A 25512-nucleotide genomic window follows, 5' to 3' on the forward strand; every position below is an offset into this window, starting at 1 on the left:
TCGGGCGCATGCCCCCTTAGTCCCCCCCTAGTTGCGGCGCTGCTATGAGGCATTGCATATAAATTAGCATAAGTTGCTTGTGTGTCCTGGAGGAATGGGGTTTATTTAGGGTGTGTTGCTTTACTCATGAGACTTTTAGATGCCAATGGGGAATGTGCTATTACTGCCCAACTGTTAAAATAAAAGACACTTTCCAGTTGGCCTGAAAAAAAATCGATGCTTCCTAATCTACAAAAGCCATCAGAAGTCGGATTCAATTTGTATTGGGACCGTAAAAGATGCACTCCATTACAAGTTCAGGGAGAAAGTCGTACATTATAATGTCCAAGTTGGTCAGACTTTTTCCCAGGTTTTAAAATCTTCTTCAGTTACATCCTGGACTTTGTATCTGTCAGGGGGTAGATGGGACAGAGCAATGTTCTGCAGATCTCTATAGAGATCACTAATGTAATAATGTGCAGAATACATAACTATGGGGGTCATTCAGATCTGATCGCTGCTGTGCGTTTTCGCCCAGCGGGCGATCAGATCTGTACTGCGCATACGTATGCACCACAATGCACTGGCGCGTCCCACAGCTGCAATGGGCATCGGCTCCCTGTGACGGGATGGTGCGAAGAATCCATTTGCACAGGCGTTCGCAAGCAGACTGACAGGAAGAGGCCGTTTGTGGGCGGCGGCTGACCATTTTCAGGGAGTGTCCGGAAAGACGCAGTCGGGCTCAAGCGTTTTCAGGGAGGGTGTTTGACGTCAGCTCCGGTCCTGATCAGCCTGTTCTCACCGCACTGGAAGAGTAAGTCCTGGGCTGCACAGAGACTGCACAAAATCAGTTTGTGCAGCTCTGCTACACATGCGGTCGCACACTTGCACAGCGAAAATACACTCCTCTATTGGCGGCGACTATCTGATCGCAGGACTGCAAAAATAGCTGCCCATCGATCCGATCTGAATTAGGTCCAATGTGTCGGTCAGGAGGTAGATGGAACAGAGCAATGAGGGTAATTCCTACCTGATCGTAGCTGTGCTAAATTTAGCACAGCTACGATCACTTACACTGACATGCGGGGGGACGCCCAGCACAGGGCTAGTCTGTCCCGCATGTCAGGGCGGCTCCCAGCACAAGTACAAAAGCATCGCACAGAGGCAATGCTTTTGTACTTGAAGAGTAACTCCAAGCCAGCGCAGCACCTGCGGCTCGCCGGGAGTTACTCGTCACTGCCCTGAGTCGCGGCTGCTGCGTGTGATGTCATGCAGCCGCTGCGGCGTGCCCCCCGCCACGCCTGCATTGGCCGGACCACGCCCACAAAACAGCGTCCAAACGCCACCGTGCTGTTCCCTCCCGCCCAGCGACCGCCATGCGTCGGCGCATGTACAGTTCTGACCTGAGCCCTGCGATAAACTGCAGCGAGAGATTAGGTCAGAATGACCCCCAAAGTTCTGCAGATCACTAGAGAGGTCAGCAATGTAACAATCAGCAGAATATATATATACAGTTGTGCTTATAAGTTTACATACCCTAGCAGAATTTGTGATTTTCTGGCCATTTGTCAGAGAATATGAATGATAACTCACAACCTTTTCTTTCACTCATGGTTAGTGGTTGGGTGAAGCCATTTATTGCCGAACAACTGTGTTTACTCTTTTTAAATCATAATGACAACAGAAACTACCCAAATGACCCTGATCAAAAGTTTACATACCCTGGAGATTTTGGGCCTGATAACATGCACATAAGTTGACACAAACGGGTTTGAATGGTACTACAGGTAACCATCCTCACCTGTGATCTATTTGCTTGTAATCAGTGTGTGTGTATAAAAGGTTAGTGAGTTTCTGGACTCCTGAAAGACCCTTGCATCTTTCGTCCAGTGCTGCACTGACGTGTCTGGATTCTGAGTCATGGGGAAAGCAAAAGAATTGTCAAAGGATCTGCGGGAAAAGGTAACTGAACTGTATAAAACAGGAAAGGGATATAAGAAGATATCCAAGCAATTGAGAATGCCAATCAGCAGTGTTCAAACTCTAATTAAGAACTGGAAAATGAGTCACGGTCAGGTAGACCGTATCTGTCATGGGTAGATGGAACAGGCCAATGTTCTGCAGATCTCTAGAAGATAATAGTTACAATCTGATTGATTACTATGGGCACAATCTCCACTTCTCAAGATCCGCACTTTGGTAAATATACCATCAGTACTTTCCTTGGCAGTCTGTAAGTGGGAACCTATTTATCAAGTAGTGCCGCCGCAATGTCAACTCAGGTAGTCAGCCCAGTTCTACGTAGCCGGACAGCACAATAACATGAGTAGTCAGGGTAACCAGCAATACGGTTCCTCCTACAAAATGGCGTCCTCCGCTGTTCAGATGATAGGTGCACCCTGCTGCGAGGTAGGGAGGAATGCAGTAAAATAAATGACAGTAAGAAGTATACTGGGAAAGTGTGCTGCTTCCCCACGGATGATGGCACGGAATCAGCTTTCTAGGAACAGCAGATGGGCGGATGAAGAGCTGGCAGGATAATCAGTATCTTGACATGATATTAGCCCAGGCTGTCAGCTATGCCCAGATGAAAATACATCTGCAGGTCTTCACGCTGATCCTTTAATCTGGCTCTTTCAAGAGATAATTAATTACTAATTCAGATAATAATTGTAATGATACTTCACATTCTATTTACATTTAAGGGTACAAATAAGTTTCTACATTAAGCAGAGCTTCCGATTATCTTGCTGGATGCGGAACGTTAAGAAGGATTTACAGAACGCTCTGCAACATATGGAGATTCAATCCCAAATGTCTGTAATTCTGCCTGAAGAACGGAGACGATTTTGCAGACTATTTTATATTCTCCCTCTACACCACGTCCTCCCATTTTATGCCGGCACTGAGAGGTAGACTTGGTGCAACTGCTTCCAGGGAGGTCTTAGATTTATTTCTTACCAGTTATTTATATAGCGCACACATATTCCGCAGCGCTTTACAGAGAATATTTGGCCATTCACATCAGTCCCTGCCCCACTGGAGCTTACAATCTATATTCCCTACCACATGTACACGAACACACATTCACACTAGGGTTAATTTTGTTGGGAGCCAATTCACCTACCAGTATATATTTGGATTGTGGGAGGAAACCAGAGTACCCGGAGGAAACCCACGCAAATACGGGGAGAATATTCAAACTCCGCACAGTTAGGGCCGTGGTGGGAATCGAACCCATGACCTCAGTGCTGTGAAGCAGTAATGGTAACCATTACACCATCCGTACTCGGTTCAGTATGATTTACCGACAGACACAATACTGACTGTCATAGTTCCGACAGCCATTGGCCTACGGTCAAAATAACGACACGGTAAAAAAATACTGACATTCGTTATGCCGTCATGTTCAAATGGCGACATAGTCAGGATACCGACATTTGAACTGTCGACATGTCGAAATACCGACGTGAGTTTTTTTTTGGGTGGGGCGTTTGTGTCAATGTTGACATAGGTCAACATGGACACCGTCTAAGGGGTAAATTTACTAAGGTGGGAGTTTTTTTAGAACTGGTGATGTTGCCCATAGCAACCAATCAGATTCTACTTAACATTTGTCTAGCTGCTTCTAGAAGATAATAGATACAATCTGATTGGTTGCTATGGGCAACATCACCAGTTCTAAAAAATCTCCCACCTTAGTAAATTTACCCCTAAGTGTACCGCGTCCCCTCGCATAATATTCCCCCTCCAGGTCCACTGGGATGGTAAAGTATGAACAAGTCTGTTTTGGGGGCAAAAATTCCTTAAAACCTCATGTCGTCATTTTAACATGTTGGCAGCGGCAGCTACAAACAACTTACCGCTGTGCGATGCTTTTGCATTTGTGCGGGGGGTGGCACTGACATGCGGGGCAGACTAGCCCTGTGCTGGGCGTCCTCCCGCATGTCAGGGAAGATGATCGTAGCTGTGCTAAATTTAGCACAGCTACGATCATCTCGGAATGACCCCCTATGTGTAGGGGAATGGGGCAGCACATATAACCATACACAGAGCAGCATCACCCGCCCAGGACTATCCGATATTCTGCATGTCAGCAGAATGCCTAACTCCTCTGTGTTATTGTAATACAAATGCCTTCCGATCCTATGCTTCCACAGCTTTCAGATGTGTATTTCCCCTCTCGCCTACTGCTAAATATAATTGGAAATAAAATGCGCTCTGGGATCGCAGGCTACATCAAATTATGAAATGTTCCGAGACTCGCTGCCTGAATAAGCCTCTTTTGGCGCGTACACAATATATACTTCATTTGTTTGAAGTTGAAAGATGTATTTATACATTAGAAATCAGCTCCACGCTCTCGCTGCTCATTCATCCCACTATCTATGACTCAATCACATAACACAATGGTTGGAACTGTCACAATCTGTAGACTTCTATATGATGATGTGACGAAAAGTCAGTAATATGTGGCACCTTCAGTATCTGCAGCCTGAAGAAATGCCAAAGTCAGGAAATAGACTGCGCTCTGACACAATCCCGACTTCCACAACACTGCAGCTGTGTAAGAGAAGACGTTCTATAGGAGACATTTATTTCTCTACACATTTCTATTTACTAATAATAATTATGATTGCAAGAGTATGAGCAGACATATTCTGTTACGCCAGTGACACATGTATTGTATAAAATGTAAAAATGTATATTTCTTGATGCCTTACTACTACTATGTGCTGCTGGGAACCCTGCTCCTTCCACTATATAACTCTCAGTCTGTGGCTTCCTTTATCAGTGTGACAGGAGCCTGACATCCCTACTCTGTGCTGCTGGGTATCCTGCTCCTCCCACTATATAACTATGAGTCTGTGGCTTCCTGTATCAGTATGACAGCAGCCTGACATCACTACTCTGTGCTGCTGGGGAACCTGCTCCTTCCACTATATAACTCTCAGTCTGTGGCTTCCTGTATCAGTGTGACAGGAGCCTGAAATCCCTACTCTGTGCTGCTGGGAACCCTGCTCCTTCCACTATATAACTATCAGCCTGTGGCTTCCTGTATCAGTGTGACAGGAGCCTGACATCACTACTCTGTGCTGCTGGGGACCCTGCTCCTCCCACTATATAACTCTCAGTCTGTGGCTTCCTGTATCAGTGTGACAGCAGCCTGACATCCCTACTCTGTGCTGCCGAGGACCCTGCTCCTTCCCCTATATAACTCTCAGTCTGTGGCTTCCTGTATCAGTGTGACAGGAGTCTGACATCCCTACTCTGTGCTGTTGGGACCCTGCTCCTCCCACTATATAACTCTCAGTCTGTGGCTTCCTGTATCAGTGTGACAGGAGTCTGACAATCCATACTCTGTGCTGCTGGGGACCCTGCTCCTTCCTCTATATAACTCTCAGTCTGCGGCTTCCTGCTGCCTCCATTCCCCTCCTCACATCATGTCACTGCCCTTACCACATACAGCCCTGTCCTCACCAATGGAATGTAGTCAAAAGGTCGACAATGTCAACAGTCATAGTGTCGACATCACAATGTCATCAGTTATAATGTCGACATAGTTAAAATGTGGAATGGTATCTTCACATTCTTACTAGGGTATTCAATTATCCGCAAATTCGCTGCAATTTTTCGCCCGAAAAATTTTCGCAAAAATTGCCGCGAAAACACTCCCTTTTTCGACCTATTTCATTCCAAACGGGTTTCACGTGAAAATTCTTGCAGTGAAAAGTGCAGGTGAAAATGGGGAAATCAGCCTGTACCCCAAAAAATGCTAAACTAACATAGGAAAACAGAAGAGAAGTGTGTTATAGATCACATTAAAGAGTTTTTTGGGACTTAAATTGTGTGAAATGGCTTATATATGCATTTTTTAAAAAAATGCAAAAAAATGATAGAAAGCAAGTTTTTTTGAGAAAAATAAATGCTCTCATTAAATTTGGGGTACATGAAAATGGGTATAAGTATATATTTGGGTCATTTTAGGGTACTTTAAAAAAAATCTGCATCTACAAGCCTAAAAACACCTGTCCCACTCATAAAGCACCCCAATATACTTGTCCCATACCTTGAACCCCAATTTCCATCACTTTGTAGTTTTTCACCCCAAAAATTACATGTCATTATTGGCCAATTAAAAATAATTAAAAACTTCAACGTGCCTAATTAGTCATTAAGGGGGGTGTCCCAGGAGATCTGTACCATGGGGGTCATTCCGAGTTGATCGCTCGTTATTTTTTTCTCGCAACGGAGCGATTAGTCGCTAATGCGCATGCGCAATGTCCGCACTGCGACTGCGCCAAGTAAATTTGCTATGCAGTTAGGTATTTTACTCACGGCTTTTTCATCGTTCTGGTGATCGTAGTGTGATTGACAGGAAGTGGGAGTTTCTGGGCGGAAACTGGCCGTTTTATGGGTGTGTGCGAAAAAACGCTACCGTTTCCGGAAAAAACGCGGGAGTGGCTGGAGAAACGGGGGAGTGTCTGGGCGAACGCTGGGTGTGTTTGTGACGTCAAACCAGGAACGACAAGCACTGAACTGATCGCAGATGCCGAGTAAGTCTGGAGCTACTCTGAAACTGCTAAGAGGTGTGTAATCGCAATTTTGAGAATCTTTCGTTTGCAATTTTAAGAAGCTAAGATTCACTCCCAGTAGGCGGCGGCTTAGCGTGTGCAATGCTGCTAAAAGCAGTTTGCGAGCGAACAACTCGGAATGAGGGCCCATATCCAAACACTTTTACCTTAAAATGGTGACTTTTCCCAACTTTTCACCTGCTTCAGAGTAGGTGAAGTGAAATTAGTGAAAAAATGATCACCAATAAATTTTCCCGGAAAATTGAATAGGCTGTAATTGCGTTTTGCGGGAAAAGTCCGGTTTTTCGCGTGAAAACGGGACTTTTCACGTGAAAAGTCCGTTAGCGCTGCTAATTGAATATACCCCTTAGAATGTTAACAGGTGCAATGTCAATATTGTTAGAATGTCAGCACAAGGGCTTAGCTTCGGGCGTGAAGGTTAGGCTGCGGGTGGGAGAGTAAGGTTAGGGTTCGGGGCTAGGTTAGGGTTAGGCACTAGAGGACATGTTAGGAGCAGGGATTAGGGATAGGTGAATAATACTTACCGGTACACCGCAGGATCGGAGGTCTTACCCAGGAAGGGATGATCACATGATCACCAGAATCCGTAAGATGCCAAAGGAGCTGCAGCAGCCATGCAGGAGCAGGAAAGTCCATGATGGGCTACCAGGGATGATATGTCGACATTCCAACATGTCAACATTATGACTATGTCGTTAAAATGATGAATGTCGACATCTCACAGCACACCCTTCACCAATACAGTTCTATTGAAACTGGGCCCCTCTAGAGGAGAAGATATCTCGTCATACACTGAAGCCGCAGTTCATAGCTTCTCACATAGGACCTGGTTGTGACTTGGCTGCAAAGTGGCTGTTAATCCAGAATTACTACCTTATGGTTATGAGTGTATTCATATGCTTCAAGCGGGAAGCTGCACCACCGCATCCGCAACCATAAAAATTAGTGTTGGCGCTAGTGTCCCACGCTGGGCACAACAGATCCGTCAGAAGCAGGCTTACAATCTCTGTAGGCAGCACTCTAAATAGCACAGATGTGTAGCTGCGCGTCCCCAGACACCTCCACAAAACGGATTGCTTGCGTGCAACTTGCAACCTTCCCACCCAGAAACGCTAATTTCACGCGAGGCGAGATCCGTCTAACTTAGAATAGGATAGAGATGTGCAAAAATGTATCAATTTGGTTCTGCGCATTGACGAATCTATGGGGGTAAATCAGACCTGATCGCTGCTGTGCGTTTGCACATGTGTCTGAGCCGCATACGCAGACGCAACGGACCGCAGCAACGGGATCACCGGTCAGTGACGGGATTGTGTGAAGGTTCCATTTGCACGGGCGTTCACAAGGAGATTGACAGGAAGAGGACGTTTGTGGGTGTCAACTGACCGTTTTCAGGGAGTGGTTGGGAAAACACAAGCGTGTCCATGCGTTTGCAGGGAGGATTCCTGACATCAATTCCGGTCCCGGACAGGCTTAAGTGATCGCAGAGGCTGAGTAAGTCCTGGGGCGCGCAGAGACTGCACAAAATCAGTTTGTACAGATCTGCTACACATGCAATCGCACACTTGCACATCGAAAATACACTCGCCCCCCCCCGACCCTCCGCCCCCTTCTTCCCCAGGGTGGCAACTATCTGATTGCAGGGCTGCAAAAATCGCTGCCCAGCGATCAGGTCTGAATTACCCCCTATAATGGCTGAAGGGTGTGCAGTACACATGGGCCCCTGGTTCCAGGGGGTCCCACACCGCACACCCTGCACCCATATTATACTCACCCCTCTGGACACCTGCAACGGTCGGCGCTGGTGACATAATTCAGTAGGAAAATGGAGCAGCAGCCATGACATACGCATGTGCAGGATATATGTCTGCAGGAATATGGTGTGGGCTCCATTTTTCCAGAGACTAGCGCCTGCAAAGTAGACTTTGGCACAAAGCCAGACTCTACCGCGCTGAGAGAAGGTGGCCCGCACGAAGCCTGCGCATGGGCCCTCTCCTCTCTTAATCCATCCCTGGTTCTGCACATGTGAAGTCTGGTAAAACTCACTACTTGTGGCCGTATACAAAGCATCAACAGCTCGCAGCAGAGAAAGAATAACCCAGGAGACGCGTCCTTACTCTGCGCCTGCCTGATGATTAGACAGCTTTCCCTCACAGAAGACTCATGTGGCCGTACACAGAGCACCGACAGCTCGCAGCAGAGATACAATAACCCAGAAAATCACTTCCTTATTCCATGCCTGCCTGATGACTAGGCTGCGCTCCCTCACAGATGATTAGACTGCGCTCCTTCGCGGGTGATTAGACTGTGCTCCCTCACAGGTGATTAGACTGCGCTCCTTCACAGGTGATTAGACTGCACTCCTTCACAGGTGATTAGACTGCGCTCCCTCACAGATGATTAGACTGCGCTCCTTCACAGGTGATTAGACTGAGCTCCTTCACAGGTGATTAGACTGCGCTCCTTCACAGATGACGAGACTGCACTCCCTCACAGATGATTAGACTGCGCTCCTTCACAGGTGATTAGACTGAGCTCCTTCACAGGTGATTAGACTGCGCTCCTTCACAGATGACGAGACTGCACTCCCTCACAGATGATTAGACTGTGCTCCCTCACAGGTGATTAGACTGCGCTCCCTCACAGAAGATTAGACTGCGCTCCCTCACAGGTGATTAGACTGTGCTCCTTCACAGATGATTAGACTGCGTTCCCTCACAGGTGATTAGACTGTGCTCCATTACAGATGATTAGACTGCGCTCCCTCACAGGTGTTTAGACTGCGCTCCCTCACAGATGATGAGACTGCGCTCCCGCACAGATGATGAGACTGCGCTCCCGCACAGATGATGAGACTGCGCTCCCTCACAGGTGATTAGACTGCGATCCCTCACAGATGATGAGACTGCGCTCCCTCACAGGTGATTAGACTGCGATCCCTCACAGATGATGAGACTGTGCTTTCTCACACATGATGAGACTGCGCTCCCTGACAGATGATGAGACTGCGCTCCCTCACAGATGAATAGACTACGCTCTCTCACAGATGATCAGACTGTGCTGCCACACAGATGATGATGAGACTGTGCTCCCTCACAGATGATTAGACTGCGCTCCCTCCCAGATTATTAGACTGCCTCTCTCACAGATGATGATACTGCGCTCCCTCACAGATGATTAGACTGCGCTCCCTCACAGATGATTAGACTGCGCTCCCTCACACATGATTAGACTGCGCTCCCTCACAGATGATGAGACTGCGCTCCCTCACAGATGAGTAGACTGCGCTCCCTCACAGATGATGAGACTGCGCTCCCTCACAGATGATGAGACTGTGCTCCCTCACACATGATTAGACTGCGCTCCCTCACAGATGATGAGACTGCGCTCCCTCACAGATGATGAGACTGCGCTCCCTCACAGATGATGAGACTGCGCTCCCTCACAGATGATGAGACTGCGCTCCCTCACAGATGATGAGACTGCGCTCCCTCACAGATGATGAGACTGCACTCTCTCACAGATGATGAGACTGCCTCTCTCACAGATTATTAGACTGCCTCTCTCACAGATGATGATACTGCGCTCCCTCAGAGAGGAGTAGACTTCGCTCCCTCACAGGAGACTCATGTGGAACAGAAGACCTGACCTTGGGTTTTGTGTTTCCTCTGTATGAAGATATCTTCTATCATGCGCACACTTCACTGCTGGAGAATTTCAGTCATTAATGGGAATCTGCTGTCACACTGCAGTCATCTTATTATCAGCCCAGCCCGTAGAGTAGCTCAACCTGTGTTTTACAGGGGAAGAATCAATAAATGTCAGTTTTGCTTTCTAGTTAAGTTTAAACACATAAAGTAAAAAGCATATTTAGAATTATATTCATCATAAATAGGTTTTATAACATAGCTATTTTTATTTCCAGATAAGAGTTTTACGTATATTTGCTGGCAATGACACTCCCAACACAGTTATTCACCATCTTCTGTCCAATGAACACTGAGGCTTTAGTGGAAGTAGTGTTTAATGTGTTGGGGTATTTCTGTAGCTAGTGAATGGGAATATGCAGAAAGCGTGTAGAGAGATAAAGTGCAAACCATACTTGCCTACCCTCCCGGAATGGCCGGGAGGCTCCCGAAAAACGGGTGACCCTCCCGGCCCCCCGGAAGAGCAGGCAAGTCTCCCGATTTACGGGGGTCACCCCCTGCCCGCCGCCTACTTAATGAGTAAAGTGAGCGGTCCGGGCAGGTGATGACGCGATTCTTGTTGAATCGCGTCATCGTAACCACGCCCCCTGCTGTATAATGCCGGTAATCGCAGCATTACACAGCAGGGTGCGTGCCTTAAACGATGCCGTCGGAAGCCCCGCCCCCATTCCGCATCTGCCCCGCCCCCGTTACGCTTCTGGTCCGCCCCCTGCACGGCATCTCAGGCCTGCCCCCCCCCTGCTGAGCCGACGGGCTGCTCTCTCCCGGAGAGAGCAGCACAGATGTCGGCAACACTGGTGCAAACCAATCAGCTCCTGCCTTGTTACAGGCTGCAATTTAAAAATGAAAGTTAGGAACTAATTAGTTGGTATTTTATCTCTCTCCACATTATTTCTCTATAATCTTTTATAATGATGACCCATGGTATCCTATATATCATTCAAACCCCAAATGTACCTGATAGAATTGGTTCCTTTGACCCGCCTCTAAGAAAGCAACAACAAAACAACATAACAACCCAACCCACTTAGGGTTTGAGGGTGGTCAACGAATCAAACTGGAAAGAGAAAGAACTTTTCAGATTGTTAGCTACATGCAGGTTGCCAACATCCCTCTACCTGCAACAACCAATCAAAATTAGAATAACAAACACAGCGTCCCTTCCCTCAAAATCTCAACCCCTAGCTGTCTGTGGTATAGAGTAACATGCTACATGCTCAGCCTGGTAAGTTTATGCTGCTCCAGGCACACGAGATGCCCTACATAGTCTTTATATCTGCCTGAGTTACACCTGGAGATAGCAGTAGTATACACGCCTGGGTTACACTGGGCGATAACAGTAGTATATGTGCCTGGGTTACACTGGACGATAACAGTAGTATATGTGCCTGTGTAACACTAGGAGAGAACAGTAGTATATGTGTCTGGGTTACACCAGGAGAGAACAGTAGTATATGTGTCTGGGTTACACCAGGAGAGAACAGTAGTATATGTGCCTGGATTACAACAGGAGAGAATACTAGTTAGTATATGAGCCTGGGTTACACCAGAAGAGAACAGCAGTATATGTGCTTGGGTTACACAAGGAGAGAACAGTAGTATATGTGCTTGGGTTACACAAGGAGAGAACAGTAGTATATGTGCCTGGGTTACACCAGAAGAGAACAGTAGTATATGTGCCTGGGTTACACCAGCAGAGAACAGTAGTATATGTGCCTGGGTTACACCAGCAGAGAACAGTAGTATATGTGCCTGGGTTACACCAGCAGAGAACAGTAGTATATGTGCTTGGGTTACACCAGCAGAGAACAGTAGTATATGTGCCTGGGTTACACAAGGAGAGAACAGTAGTATATGTGCCTGGGTTACACCAGCAGAGAACAGTAGTATATGTGCCTGGGTTACACCAGCAGAGAACAGTAGTATATGTGCCTGGGTTACACAAGGAGAGAACAGTAGTATATGTGCCTGTGTTACACCAGGAGAGAGCAGCAGTATATGTGCCTGGGTTACACCAGGAGAGAATAGTAGTATATGTGCCTGGATTACAACAGGAGAGAATACTAGTTAGTATATGAGCCTGGGTTACACCAGAAGAGAACAGCAGTATATGTGCTTGGGTTACACAAGGAGAGAACAGTAGTATATGTGCTTGGGTTACACAAGGAGAGAACAGTAGTATATGTGCCTGGGTTACACCAGAAGAGAACAGTAGTATATGTGCCTGGGTTACACCAGCAGAGAACAGTAGTATATGTGCCTGGGTTACACCAGCAGAGAACAGTAGTATATGTGCTTGGGTTACACCAGCAGAGAACAGTAGTATATGTGCCTGGGTTACACAAGGAAAGAACAGTAGTATATGTGCCTGGGTTACACCAGCAGAGAACAGTAGTATATGTGCCTGGGTTACACCAGCAGAGAACAGTAGTATCTGTGCCTTGGTTACACCAGGAGAGAACAGTAGAATATGTGCCTGGGTTACACCAGGAGAGAACAGTAGAATATGTGCCTGGGTTACACCAGAAGAGAACAGTAGTATATGTGCTTGGGTTACACCAGGAGAGAACAGTAGTATATGTGCTTGGGTTACACAAGGAGAGAACAGTAGAATATGTGCCTTGGTTACACCAGGAGAGAACAGTAGAATATGTGCCTGGGTTACACCAGAAGAGAACTGTAGTATATGTGCTTGGGTTACACAAGGAGAGAACAGTAGAATATGTGCCTTGGTTACACCAGGAGAGAACAGTAGAATATGTGCCTGGGATACACCAGGAGAGAACAGTAGAATATGTGCCTGGGTTACACCAGAAGAGAACAGTAGTATATGTGCCTGGGTTACACCAGGAGAGAGCAGTAGTATATGTGCCTGGGTTACACCAGGAGAGAACAGTAGTATATGTGCCTGGATTACACCAGGAGAGAACAGTAGTATATGTGCCTGTGTTACACCAGGAGAGAACAGTAGTATATGTGCCTGGATTACACAAGGAGAGAACAGTAGTATATGTGCCTGGGTTACACCGGGAGAGAGCAGTAGTATATGTGCCTGGGTTACACCAGGAGAGAACAGTAGTATATGTGCCTGGGTTACACCAGAAGAGAACAGTAGAATATGTGCCTGGGCTACACCAGAAGAGAACAGTAGTATATGTGCCTGGGTTACACCAGGAGAGAACAGTAATATATGTGCCTGGGTTACACCAGGAGAGAACAGTAGTATATGTGTCTGGTTTACATCAGGAGAGAACAATAGTATATGTGCCTGGGTTACACCAGAAGAGAACAGTAGTATATGTGCCTGGGTTACACCAGGAGAGAACAGTAGTATATGTGCCTGGGTTACACCAGGAGAGAACAGTAGTATATGTGCCTGGGTTACACCAGAAGAGAACAGTAGTATATGTGCCTGGGTTACACCAGGACAGAACAGTAGTACATGTGCCTGGGTTGCACCAGGAGAGAATAGTAGTATATGTGCCTGGGTTACACCAGGACAGAACAGTAGTACATGTGCCTGGGTTACACCAGGACAGAACAGTAGTATATGTGCCTGGGTTACACCAGGAGAGAACAGTAGTATATGCGCCTGGGTTACACCAGGAGAGAACAGTAGTATATGTGCCTGGGTTACACCAGGACAGAACAGTAGTATATGTGCCTGGGCATGTTTTTATTTATGCACAGCATCCATTTTATAACAAAATATAAACATTATAATCATATTTACAATTATATACATAATAAATAAATAAATAAATAAATAGAGATCATTACATCATGATATTTACCGTTTACATAACTCAAATATGTTTTCCATCACTTTATCATACTTTCATTTTAAACATTTTCCTTGATCCACATAATTTCTGTGAATCCATTTCAGGGAACTCCCCCAACATTTCCCACTTAGCTGACTCAACATTTAACACACATTTATCCATCTATCATAAACCCTCCACCTCCATACACTCCCACATTTATCCACAATCCTACCTTCATTCATACCTTTCACCCTCCATACATGCCGGACTACCAACAAATAATTATAACTAGAGTGACATATCTGCATATTTTAAGGTGTATGCAAACCCCTTCTTTAAAAAAAAGAAACTACAAAACCTAATCAGCTGATAAAAAGTGACCAGGACAGAAAAGAACCTGAGACTGAAAAGAGGATATCTTCCACCACCCACTAAGGGGGTTTCAACTGGCGCCACAATCTGGACCAGCTTACAGTGTCCAATCTCTTCTTCTCTAGATCCATCATCCGACTCACCTCATGAAGAATACGACCCACCACCTCTTCACAGGGAAGGACTTTTCCTCTTAAACTAACCAGACACCGTGCCTGCCACGTGTGGAACCTAACCGCTAAGCTGACTAAAAAAATTGTGCCTAAATCAAAGCCCCCATACCCTTTGAATGCCCCGTAGACCCATTCCGGGTAACTGAGCCCCGAAAGGCAAGGGATGCCTATGGCACCCGACACTGTTTTGTAAACCTTTATGTTAAAGGGACATCTACAGAAGAAGTGGTCCATGGTCTCCTCCTCCCCTTGACATTCCTCCCGTGGGCAAACACGTTCATCGGCACTTCTAAATTTGATGTTTCCCCTAACATAAAGCTTCCCTTGAAAAGAGAACCAGGCAATATCCCTAAACTTCAGAGGCACCCTCTGGGAATTTACCAGATTCAATCCTTCTGTGAGAACATTACCTGGGCAGTCTTTCAGGGCCAATGGGACATAAAAGTGGGAACACAAGACCCTCTTCCCCAACTCCTTTCTCGAGAGATCTTTTATATCACCCACCTGCAGGCCCCATCGCCTAATCACTTTCAGACACTGGATCACATAGATCGGGAGGTAGCCTCTCTGAGCCCGAAAAATTCTCAGTCTGCCATCCTCTAACCATACTCTAATAAAGGGAGACACCCATTCCCTAAAGCCATTTACCCACAGAGGGGGCGTCTCTAAGCAGAGACCACCGACATTTAGCTTTAAAAAAGCTGTTACAAAGAAGACTACGGGGTTTACCATATCCAAGCCCCCTTCTGCCCTCGGTCTGTAAGTGATACCTCTTTTCACAATGTTCATCTTGTTCCCCCACAAAAGTAGAAAAAACAAGGAATTCATTCTAGTCCACAAAGATTGCGGAAAAAAACATACATAGCTGACATACAAAAACATTGGGATCAGGTAAGTTTTACACAGGTCCACCCTTTCCCTCAGAGAAAACTTCTATCCTATCCAGCTCTTTACTTTACGGGTTGCACCATCCAGTTTCCCGACCCAATTTGTACTTGCATAGTCACCATGATCAAATTTGATGCCCAAGATTTTTATACATTGACTGGCCCTGGGGAGGCTGTCCGGAAGATCAAACTCGTTGCCTTCCTCCCCCATCCAGAAAGCTTCACACTTGTCCTGATTGATTATGGAACCCGAAGCACTTGAATATTCGATGATCAGTTGGTCTACATCACATGCCTCTGCCACCGATGACAGGACTACTGTGACATCATCAGCATAGGCTACTACACTCAAAGGAAACTCTGGGTTCAGCTGCACCCCTTCCAACATGCCGCCCTCAACCCTTCTTATAAAAGGATCGATTGCAAACACGTACAAAAGAGGGCTCAGGGGACACCCCTGACGAACACCAGAGTCTACCGGAAATGCAGGCCCTACCCAACCATTCACAAGTGGGAAGCTCTCGGCCTTTTTATACAAAACTTTCAACCAATTTACCGCCCTTATAGGGAAACCATACCTTTCCAGTAAGGCCCACAGGTACTCATGATTGACCCGATCAAAAGCCTTAGACTGATCCAATGCCAGCAGAAACTTATTCAACTTTCCAGCCCTGCACCTTTCAAGAGCCTCCCGGACACCAAGGACAGCAGTAAAGGTACTGCGGCCCTTTACAGTACAGTGCTGGGAAGGCGAAAGTACAAGCTCTGAAAATTCCCTTAGCCTGTTGAAAAAGATTTTTGCCAGAATCTTTCTGTCCGTATTGAGAAGAGCGATGGGGCGCCAGTTCTCAATATGGACCGGGTCCTTACCTTTGGACAGCAAAATAAGAGCTGACTGTCTCATGGAAGGAGGGAGTTCACCCTCACTCAGGCTAGTATTATATACTTCCGTAAGACGAGGAGCCAGGATATCTGAGAATTCTTTATAGAATTCAGCTGTTAAACCATCTGGTCCTGGAGATTTTTTGGGAGTTAACCCGCCAATTGCCTCTCTGACCTCCTCCACACCTATTTCGCTGTTCAAACAGTCAAAAGAAGCATCTGGCTCCACAAGACCAGGTGACTCCCTCAGAAATGCCTCCATCGTTTCTCTGTCAAGTGCCTTCGCAGACAAGAGTTCAGCGTAATAGGACCTGATGACTTTTAGGATGCCTTCTTCGCCCTTCTGAAGCACACCCTCTCCATCAACAAGCCCTCTTATCTCTTTAACATCAATCCCCCTTCTACAACTCTGGTAGGGATCCGGGGAGTGGTACTTTCCGTAATCCCTCTCCAAAATCAAAGAAGATAGACGGCTATACTGATGTTCTCTCATCTGTGATTTCACCCGGGAGATTTCCCCACTCCTCAGAGATCAGGAAATCTAATCTCCTTCTTAGAGTATAGTAGGTATTTTTTTAACCAAGTTTCTTTTGACTACTAGCCTCCTGAAAAGACTTCGGGCTCTCTTTTTTACTTCCTCCCACCACTCCGATCTACTCCAACCAGCCTCCAACAGTGACTCCTGCGCCTGAAAAAACTCCCTGAAAGACTGTCTCACTTACTCTTCCTTGAGAAGCTCAGCATTCAGACGCCACAAACCCCTTCCTTTCTGGAAGGATTGCGAGGCATTCAAAACAAAACTTAAGTACCCGTGATCGGAGAACTCTACAAACTTTACCTCTGAAGGTAAAGTGCTTGAGGACTCCTTAACAAAAAACCTGTCTATTCTAGATCTGCGCTGACCACAAAAGTAAGTGTACCCCGTGAGGTCTGGTTGATGTTTAACGTGTACATCAACCATACCTGCCTGACTAGCCATACTAACTAAAAAATTCTCATCATAGCCCAGCCTCAGTCTTCTGGAGCCTCCCCTGTCTTTTGGCCTAATGATGGCGTTGAAATCGCCCCCAAAGATGACTTTCTGGGCCGTGAAAAGAAAGGGTTTAACCATTTCAAAAAGACATTTCCTATCCCAGCGAGACTGGGGGCCATAGATATTGATAAGCCTAAGGTTATGTCCTCTTAAAGTGACATCCAAAATCATACACCTTCCCACTTGTAACTCAACAACCTTGCGCACGGTTACCATGTCGGTAAAAAGTACCGCCACCCCACCGTACGGCTCAGCAGCAAGAGACCAAAAAGAGGGCCCGCACCTCCACTCACTTTTAGCTTTGTGAAGGGCTGCTAATCTGTTGATCCGGGTCTCTTGTAAGAACAAGATGTCCACGTTCTGGTTGTCAAAAAACTCAAAAGCCAGATACCGAGCATGTACGGATAACACGGAAGCCACATTCATTGTGGCACATCGAATAGGATGGGGATCCATGGTTCCAGATTGTTGAAATGGACTATGCACATACATTACTCTAGTTATCACCACCACCCCCACCACCAACACCACAATCCATACATGCCACCCCATTCACTTCCTCAATCACCACCACATCCACACCCGCACCAGCCTCTTTAGGACCAGGGTCAGGGGGTTCCCTTGCATCCAGTGACCCAGGGCCAGACACATTATTTTGATTGCTCTGACTCTCAGATTCACTCTCTGCCTCTTTCCCTATCACCATCACTTCCTCCTCAGCAGCAACCACCTCCAAACCTACCTCCTCATCCTCAAACAGTGGCTTCCCAAACTCCTCCTCCTCTTTTCTTTGCTCCAATTCAATCCCTATTGGATCCCACTCTAAACTTTCTGCTGCAACATCCTCTATTTCACTGTCTGTATTCCTTTCTCCCTCCTCCCTCCTTCTCTTCCCTACCATCTTAATTACTTCTTTCCTTTCTTTGTTCTTTCTTCTCTGTCTTCTAGGTTTAAGTCTTGGTTCCCCTTTTTCTAGAACCACTTCTCCCTCATCTTCCTCATCTGTCAATACGCCAAACCTATTTGAAAGAATCACCTCTTCCTGCACTTTCCTCTTTGTTGTTTTTACACCTTTTTTTCCCACCTGAAACCAGGATTGGGACTGGGATTGAGGCTGTGATTGGCCCTGAGGCTGAACTTTGCTTCCTTCTGACACTATTTTGCCAATTTCCCATGACATTTCTTTCTCTTTGTTCACTTTAACTACTCCACCCCTAGTAATTCCCATTTCTGAACTACTACCTTCCTCAAAATTCATGCAACTCCTGTTGTTATGATTTGCCATGGGGCAACGACTGTAGGGATGTCCCATCTCCCCAAAAAGGTTACATTTCACCTTATTACATGTTCTAGAAGTATGTCCACTCTCCCCACACATCGAACATTTCACACCCCCACAGTCACCACTGAGGTGGCCAGCCTCACCACACTTAAAACATGTCCTTGGTTGACCAGTATAAAATATCTGCACCCGGTCTCGACCTATGTACGCAGCAGATGGAATATGACGCACACCGGTCTCCCCAGGATACAGACGTACACTGGCCAACCAAGCACCTCCCCACACCCCCATTGTGTGGTCCGTTTTCCTAATGTCAGATTGCAATTCACATTGCCTGCTTAACCAAAACCTGATATCTTCCATAGGTATAGATTCATTGCGGACCAGGATGGTAACTTTTATGTCATTTTGCTTCTCCATCAAATCCGCCTCATACTTACAGTAACCATTCTTGTCCTTGTTTACAGACCACTTTCTCCAAAAAATAAACAATGTTTGCTTATTATAAAAGCTGACATCATACTCAACAGATTTTATAGGGTGAATACAGGCATATAAATCTCTGTAAGTAACCCCAAGAGAAAAAATTAACCTTAGAAAATCAGTCTTAGGTGGGGGGTCACCATCACCCACCCACCTAAACTGTACTAGGTTCCGTCTCACTCTCTGGCCACCACTACCACCACCAAATCTTGTATCCTTATTTCCAGAATTTTTCCCCATATCTGCCACCTTATGTGCATAAGACATTTCATCAGGGTTAGGCTTACCCGCACTCCCTCCACCCTCTGTCACTGAAAAAGAAACAAGAGGAGCTAAATTGACATTTTCACTTTGCAGTTTACCCCCCACATTTTTATCCTTTCCTTCTGGAATGTCTTTAGAATTCTTTTTATTTACTTCTGCACTGATTAACGACAATGCTTCCTTCACCCTGGCAGGAGCTGGAATGTTCCCATACATTGACTCTGCAACTACTTTCTCACCAGCATCCAAAGTCTCTGGATCTAGAGCTGGCAGACCTTGAGCCAAACCATCAGTTATTACAGTTTTCCTCACTGCCATTCCCACACATCCCTGCACTTCTTTGGACACAGCCTGCACAATTACACTAGGACCTGCATCAGATTCAAGCAAAATGTTAACAGGTTCATCCTCCATGCCACCCTGCGCCCTGCATAGACCCGACGCCGGATCCTGCCCTCCGGTCCTCACCGGCCTGTCACCTATAACAGCATTTTCATTACTGCTACCATTGCCCGGCACCTTGGAAGCCACGGGTAACCCCCGGGAATCCCCTCCTGACAACACCTGCACAGATCTTACCTTGCTTGGTGCACCACCAGGGATTCCCGAGCCGCCGTCTGCTCCCCTCGCCTCTGCTTCCGTCTCCATAGCAGCCGATGATGCTGTATCCAGAAAAACCACAGCCTCTTCCTGGACAGTCACACTCTGGAGCTCATCAATAGCTGGGGATTCCTCCATCTCCACACCCTCTTCCTTTTCCAGGTGAATCAACTCCTTTGATAAGGGTGTAACCTGATTTCTATGCACTGCAGTTAACTCCTTCCCTGCTGGTATGGAAACTTTTGCCTTTTTTTTCTTTCCTTCAGATTCCTTCAGAGATGTAATTCTCCCCTTTATATTACACATGGTTGCTTGTATTTCATCCATTTCACCCTGGATCCTGACCCGCTCCAAATTGCCAATTGTATTACACTTTCTCTTGCGAGCATAATACCGGGATTTACGTTTAGCAGCTTCTGCCATTAATTCCTTTAGGCCTAAATGGACCCAGTAATCTTCCTCTGAAACATCATCATCACAGTCTGAGTCCTCTGTATCTGAGATATCTTCTGTTACATTGACATTAACCCCTTCCTTGCCTGGAGGCTCAGCCGCTGTGGCGACTGTACTGTCCCCACCAGTAAACTTACTGGCAGAGGTGCCTTCCACAGGCTTAGGGGTACACAATCTTCCTGCCGATCCCTGCTGCTTCACAGGGGCTCCGGCAACACTGCTGGTACTCCTTGTAATCCGTGGTTGGCTGGCTGATTCCACCGTCCCTTCCTGTCCCCCAACCCCTACAGCTGGGGAAGGGGGTGGCGTGAGGGATGCCTGCCCCTTCTTCATACCTCTGGGACCCGAAGGCAGCAGCCCCGGGCCCGGGCCTTCCACCTGCTGAAACTTCCACTCTCCCCCTGCTAAGAGCAGCAACTCCTGCCCAGGAATCCTGCAGGGGGGCGGGCACTCTCACTCTGCTGCACTGCTAGGCTCTGGATCTCAGGAGCTCCTGCACATACGTCTGCACACCAGGAGAGAGCAGTAGTATATGTGCCTGGGTTACACCAGGACAGAACAGTAGTATATGTGCCTGGGTTGCACCAGGAGAGAATAGTAGTATATGTGCCTGGATTACAACAGGAGAGAATACTAGTTAGTATATGAGCCTGGGTTACACCAGAAGAGAACAGCAGTATATGTGCTTGGGTTACACAAGGAGAGAACAGTAGTATATGTGTCTGGGTTACACAAGGAGAGAACAGTAGTATATGTGCCTTGGTTACACCAGGAGAGAACAGTAGACTATGTGCCTGGGTTACACCAGAAGAGAACAGTAGTATATGTGCCTGGGTTACACCAGGAGAGAACAGTAGTATATGTGCCTGCGTTACACCAGGAGAGAACAGTAGTATATGTGCCTGGGTTACACCAGGAGAGAACAGCAGTATATGTGCCTGGGTTACACCAGAAGAGAACAGCAGTATATGCGCCTGGGTTACACTGGGAGAGAACAGCAGTATATGCGCCTGGGTTACACTGGGAGAGAACAGCAGCATATGTGCCTGGGTTACACCAGAAGAGAACAGCAGTATATGTGCTTGAATTACACCAGGAGAGAACAGTAGTATATGTGCCTGGATTACACCAGAAGAGAACAGCAGTATATGTGCCTGGGTTATACCAGGAGAGAACTGTAGTATATGCGCCTGGGCAGAGCCGATATGATGCCCTAGGCCAATGTGATGCCCTAGGCAAGATTTTGGCTGGTGCCCTCTAGTACCACCGCTAGTTCCGCCTCTGACCTTGCACCTCTTTCCCAGCACCATCACCCCTCACCCATAGCAGTCCTTATTTTGGTGTTTGTACCACCTATATTTTAAATAGGAACAGTTCGCACATTCAGCGCACAGCCCAAAAAGGGGTGTGTTTTTGCTGGCAAGGGGCATGACCACACAATAGTAACCCCAATTCAAATGACGCCACACAGTACTGCAACTTTATTCACATTTGATCATGCGATAGTGTCCCTAATTCACATTACATCCCACAGTAGTATCACATTACCTTATAAACATTACTGGTCACGGTAGAGCCCCTTATTCACATTACATGACACTGAATTGCTCCTTATTCACATTACACCACACCCTATTGCTCTTTATTCACATTAGACGACACAGTAGTGCTCTTTCTATACGTAATGTCTCATAGTAGAGCACCTTATAAACATAATGCCACACATTAGTAATGCATTTATACACATAATTCCGCACCGTAATGCCCCTTACACATATGAGACACATTATTAATGTCCTTATAAACATAATGCGCCTTACGCATTATGACAACCTTTATTAATGTCCTTTTACACATAATGTCCCTTACACATATGCCGCACATTATTAATGCCCTTATACACATGACACACATTGTGCCCCCTACACATTTGCTGCACATTATTAGTGCCCCTATGCACATACTGTATATTGCACATTAATGCATTTTTACATGACACACATAATGCTCCTTACACATATTCCGATCACTACTGCACAACCAACCCACTCACATGCACACAGCACTCACACTGCCGCTAACACTGTGACCTCTGCCTCTGCTTAGATACAGATGTGTCCTCATAATTCTTGCCTCAATGCTAACATCGGGCACCTTTTTTTTATGAAAATGCATCTTATTTGCATTGCTATGTGGCTAGGATGCACAAGCTGCTTCTGCTTATTAAAATGATATGCAGCATGCCTATATATTGTGTGAGACTGTGGCTGTATCTGCATATGAAATGCTACACACAGAATATAGGCAGGCCGCATATCATTTTAATCAGCAGAAGCTGCTGATGCCCCTAGGCATATCAAATGCCCTAGGCAATTGCCTAGTTTGCCTATGTCTATGGCCGGCTCTGCGTCTGGGTTACATCAGGAGAGAACAGTAGTATGTGTGCATGGGTTACACCAGGAGAGAACAACATAAACCTTACACAGTCAGATGCATACACACGACACTCATATCCACTTATCTAAAATAAAGACACAGACAACTGAATTATGGCATGGAAGGGGTTGACTTTTTATTTTCATTTTAGAGGATGAAGGCTTATTTAGAATTTAACCCTTAATAAAAGGTCCCTCCTCTAAACTAAAGTGGCGGGGAGAAGAACGGTTAAAATTGCGAGTAACAAAAATATTAAAAATAAAGTATATGAAAAATGTAAAAATAAAAATATAACACAAAAATACCCAAGCGCCACCTGCCCCAATGGCCAAGGATCGGCCTTCTGCCACTATCCTTGACCAACCAGAAAAATACAATCAAGAACACATTCTACTACTGGGCCAACTGCCCCCCATGGTCAGGGATCAACCTCCTGCCACTATCCCTAACCATGATACAACTCACAAGGGCAGAGCTGCTAACACCACCCCTGTGGGAATAGAAATTGGTTCACCTGCCCCATAACCAATCAAAATGAGATGACAATTAGTCACAAAGTGGCATCTGGGCCCACCTGGACCGGTGATGCCCATATTCACAATCTGATATCCATGCCTACCACTCATATGACTAAACTGTCCCTCAACAAATACCATTAATGAAAATTAACCACATAAACCGCTTTGACCAGCCACTAAGAAAGCAGACACAATAAAACAACATAACAACCCAACCCACTTAGGGTTTGAGGGTGGTCAACGAATCAAACTGGAAAGAGAAAGAACTTTCCAGATTGTTAGCTACATGCAGGTTGTCAACACCCCTCAACCTGCAACAACCAATCAAAATTAGAATAACAAACACAGCGTCCCTTCCCTCAAAATCTCCACCCCTAGCTGTCTGTGGTATAGAGTAACATGCTACATGCTCAGCCTGGTAAGTTTATGCTGCTCCAGGCACACGAGATGCCCTACATAGTCTTTATATCTGCCTGGTTTACACCTGGAGAGAGCAGTAGTATACACGCCTGGGTTACACCAGGAGAGAACAGTAGTATATGTGCATGGGTTATACCAGGAGAGAGCAGTAGTATACACGCCTGGGTTACACCAGGAGAGAACAGTAGTATATGTGCATGGGTTATACCAGGTGTCAAAGTCAGAAAAATATCATACTACACGTTGCCATATATTCACCTCATGCGCTTGCCCGCTGCACGTGCACTTTCTCTGGCGTGCGTGCACATATTCGCAGTTGCGTGACGGCGCCCCTACGGGCGTGCGCTTGAACGCATGGTATATGCATTTACGGTAGAGTTTGTGTGCGTCTAGCGAGCGACTCAATCGCTACTAAATAAATTCATATAGCAGGTCTAATAGATAATGTTCCCCTAAATATTAACTGTATGTTTGTTTAATGTGACTTGTTCACGGACTTGGGAATCCCTCTTTACGTGGTACAAAGGGTCTGATTAAGGTAGAACAGTTGTGTCTGGTACCTAACCGAAGAGTATTTTAATAGCAACAATCCGGTGTTGGTTAGGTAAAGATTAATCGCTCCTGCATATAGTTATGGCCATTAGTAGTTTCTGGACATTTCTTATATTTGCTGTTCATTATCCATGCGGCGGGAATCCGGAGATTCCCTCCCACCTGAGCAGTTTGATATAGTCACAGCCCACCTGTTCAAACTAACCTATGACCTTTTGTTATGATGCGAGGAGACATTCCTGTGTCCAATGAACAATGAGATTATAGGTCCCTTTGTAGTACACTGTATGTAGTGTATATAAGATCAGCCAGCCTGGACAGCTCACTCTCTCACTCCACAAACGGTTTTCATATTGACTAACTTGGAGCTGGTACCAGGAATAGCGCAGCGATCATTCCCAGTGTGCGTAAGTAATTCTCTGAAATCAACTCGCTCTTTGTTTGTATTGGCCATATTCTCTCTCTCTCTGTTATAGTATAAGATTGTGACATTATTGTATATTTCTGTCTAGCTATTCGGTTAGAATTATATGTTAGTTTGTAGTGTATGACTTGTGAACTGTTTTACCTTTTTCGATATAACTTAAAAGCTTGTTAGTAAAGGTGTTGGAACCTTAGCACGGTATTGTGTGTTCATTACGTTGCAGAGGATAATAGGAGCGTCTCGATCGCTCAAACAGCTTTAGTATTAACAAGGTTAAGCAGCGTTATATCGCTACAGTGTTTCAGTACAAGGTTTACAGCATAAGAGTATCCTTTCTGTGTGTTACATTCAAGGTTTACTGATTGTCATCTTGCGAGCGTCTGCGCCGCTCGTGATCTCCTCGTGGTCTCGAGCGTCCGCAACGCTGCTTGCGTAGCATTACGGTAGTCGCCCGCCTATAGCGTGCTCGACACCACGCATTAAGCTGTGAGCGAGCGTGCCGCATGTGCGTCTCGATTACGGCCGAGCGTGTGCTACGCTAAGTGCGTACCCTTACGGTACCCCATACGTCAATTGCGTACTGAGTCTCTTACCCATATAGTGAAGGTTATAAGGTAATCAAAATCAGCATTATCACAGGAGAGAACAGTAGTATATGGGCCTGGTTTACACCTGGAGAAAGCA

At 46.1% G+C, this 25512-nt stretch overlaps 2 protein-coding genes across 2 annotated transcripts in view; one reads left to right on the forward strand and one right to left on the reverse strand.

Moving 5' to 3' along the window:
* WFDC1 (WAP four-disulfide core domain 1) overlaps positions 1-20811 on the reverse strand; it is a 337260-nt gene extending 316449 nt beyond the window's left edge. The window contains exon 1 of the mRNA XM_063944262.1: positions 20005-20811. Within this exon, the coding sequence (XP_063800332.1) occupies positions 20005-20811 (807 nt within the window). The remainder of the gene's footprint in view (positions 1-20004) is intronic.
* Positions 1-25512, forward strand: part of KCNG4 (potassium voltage-gated channel modifier subfamily G member 4) — a 114441-nt gene that overhangs the window by 2773 nt on the left and 86156 nt on the right. The window lies entirely within an intron of this gene.

Source organism: Pseudophryne corroboree, chromosome 11 (assembly GCF_028390025.1).
Source record: "Pseudophryne corroboree isolate aPseCor3 chromosome 11, aPseCor3.hap2, whole genome shotgun sequence".
Lineage (NCBI taxonomy): Eukaryota > Metazoa > Chordata > Amphibia > Anura > Myobatrachidae > Pseudophryne > Pseudophryne corroboree.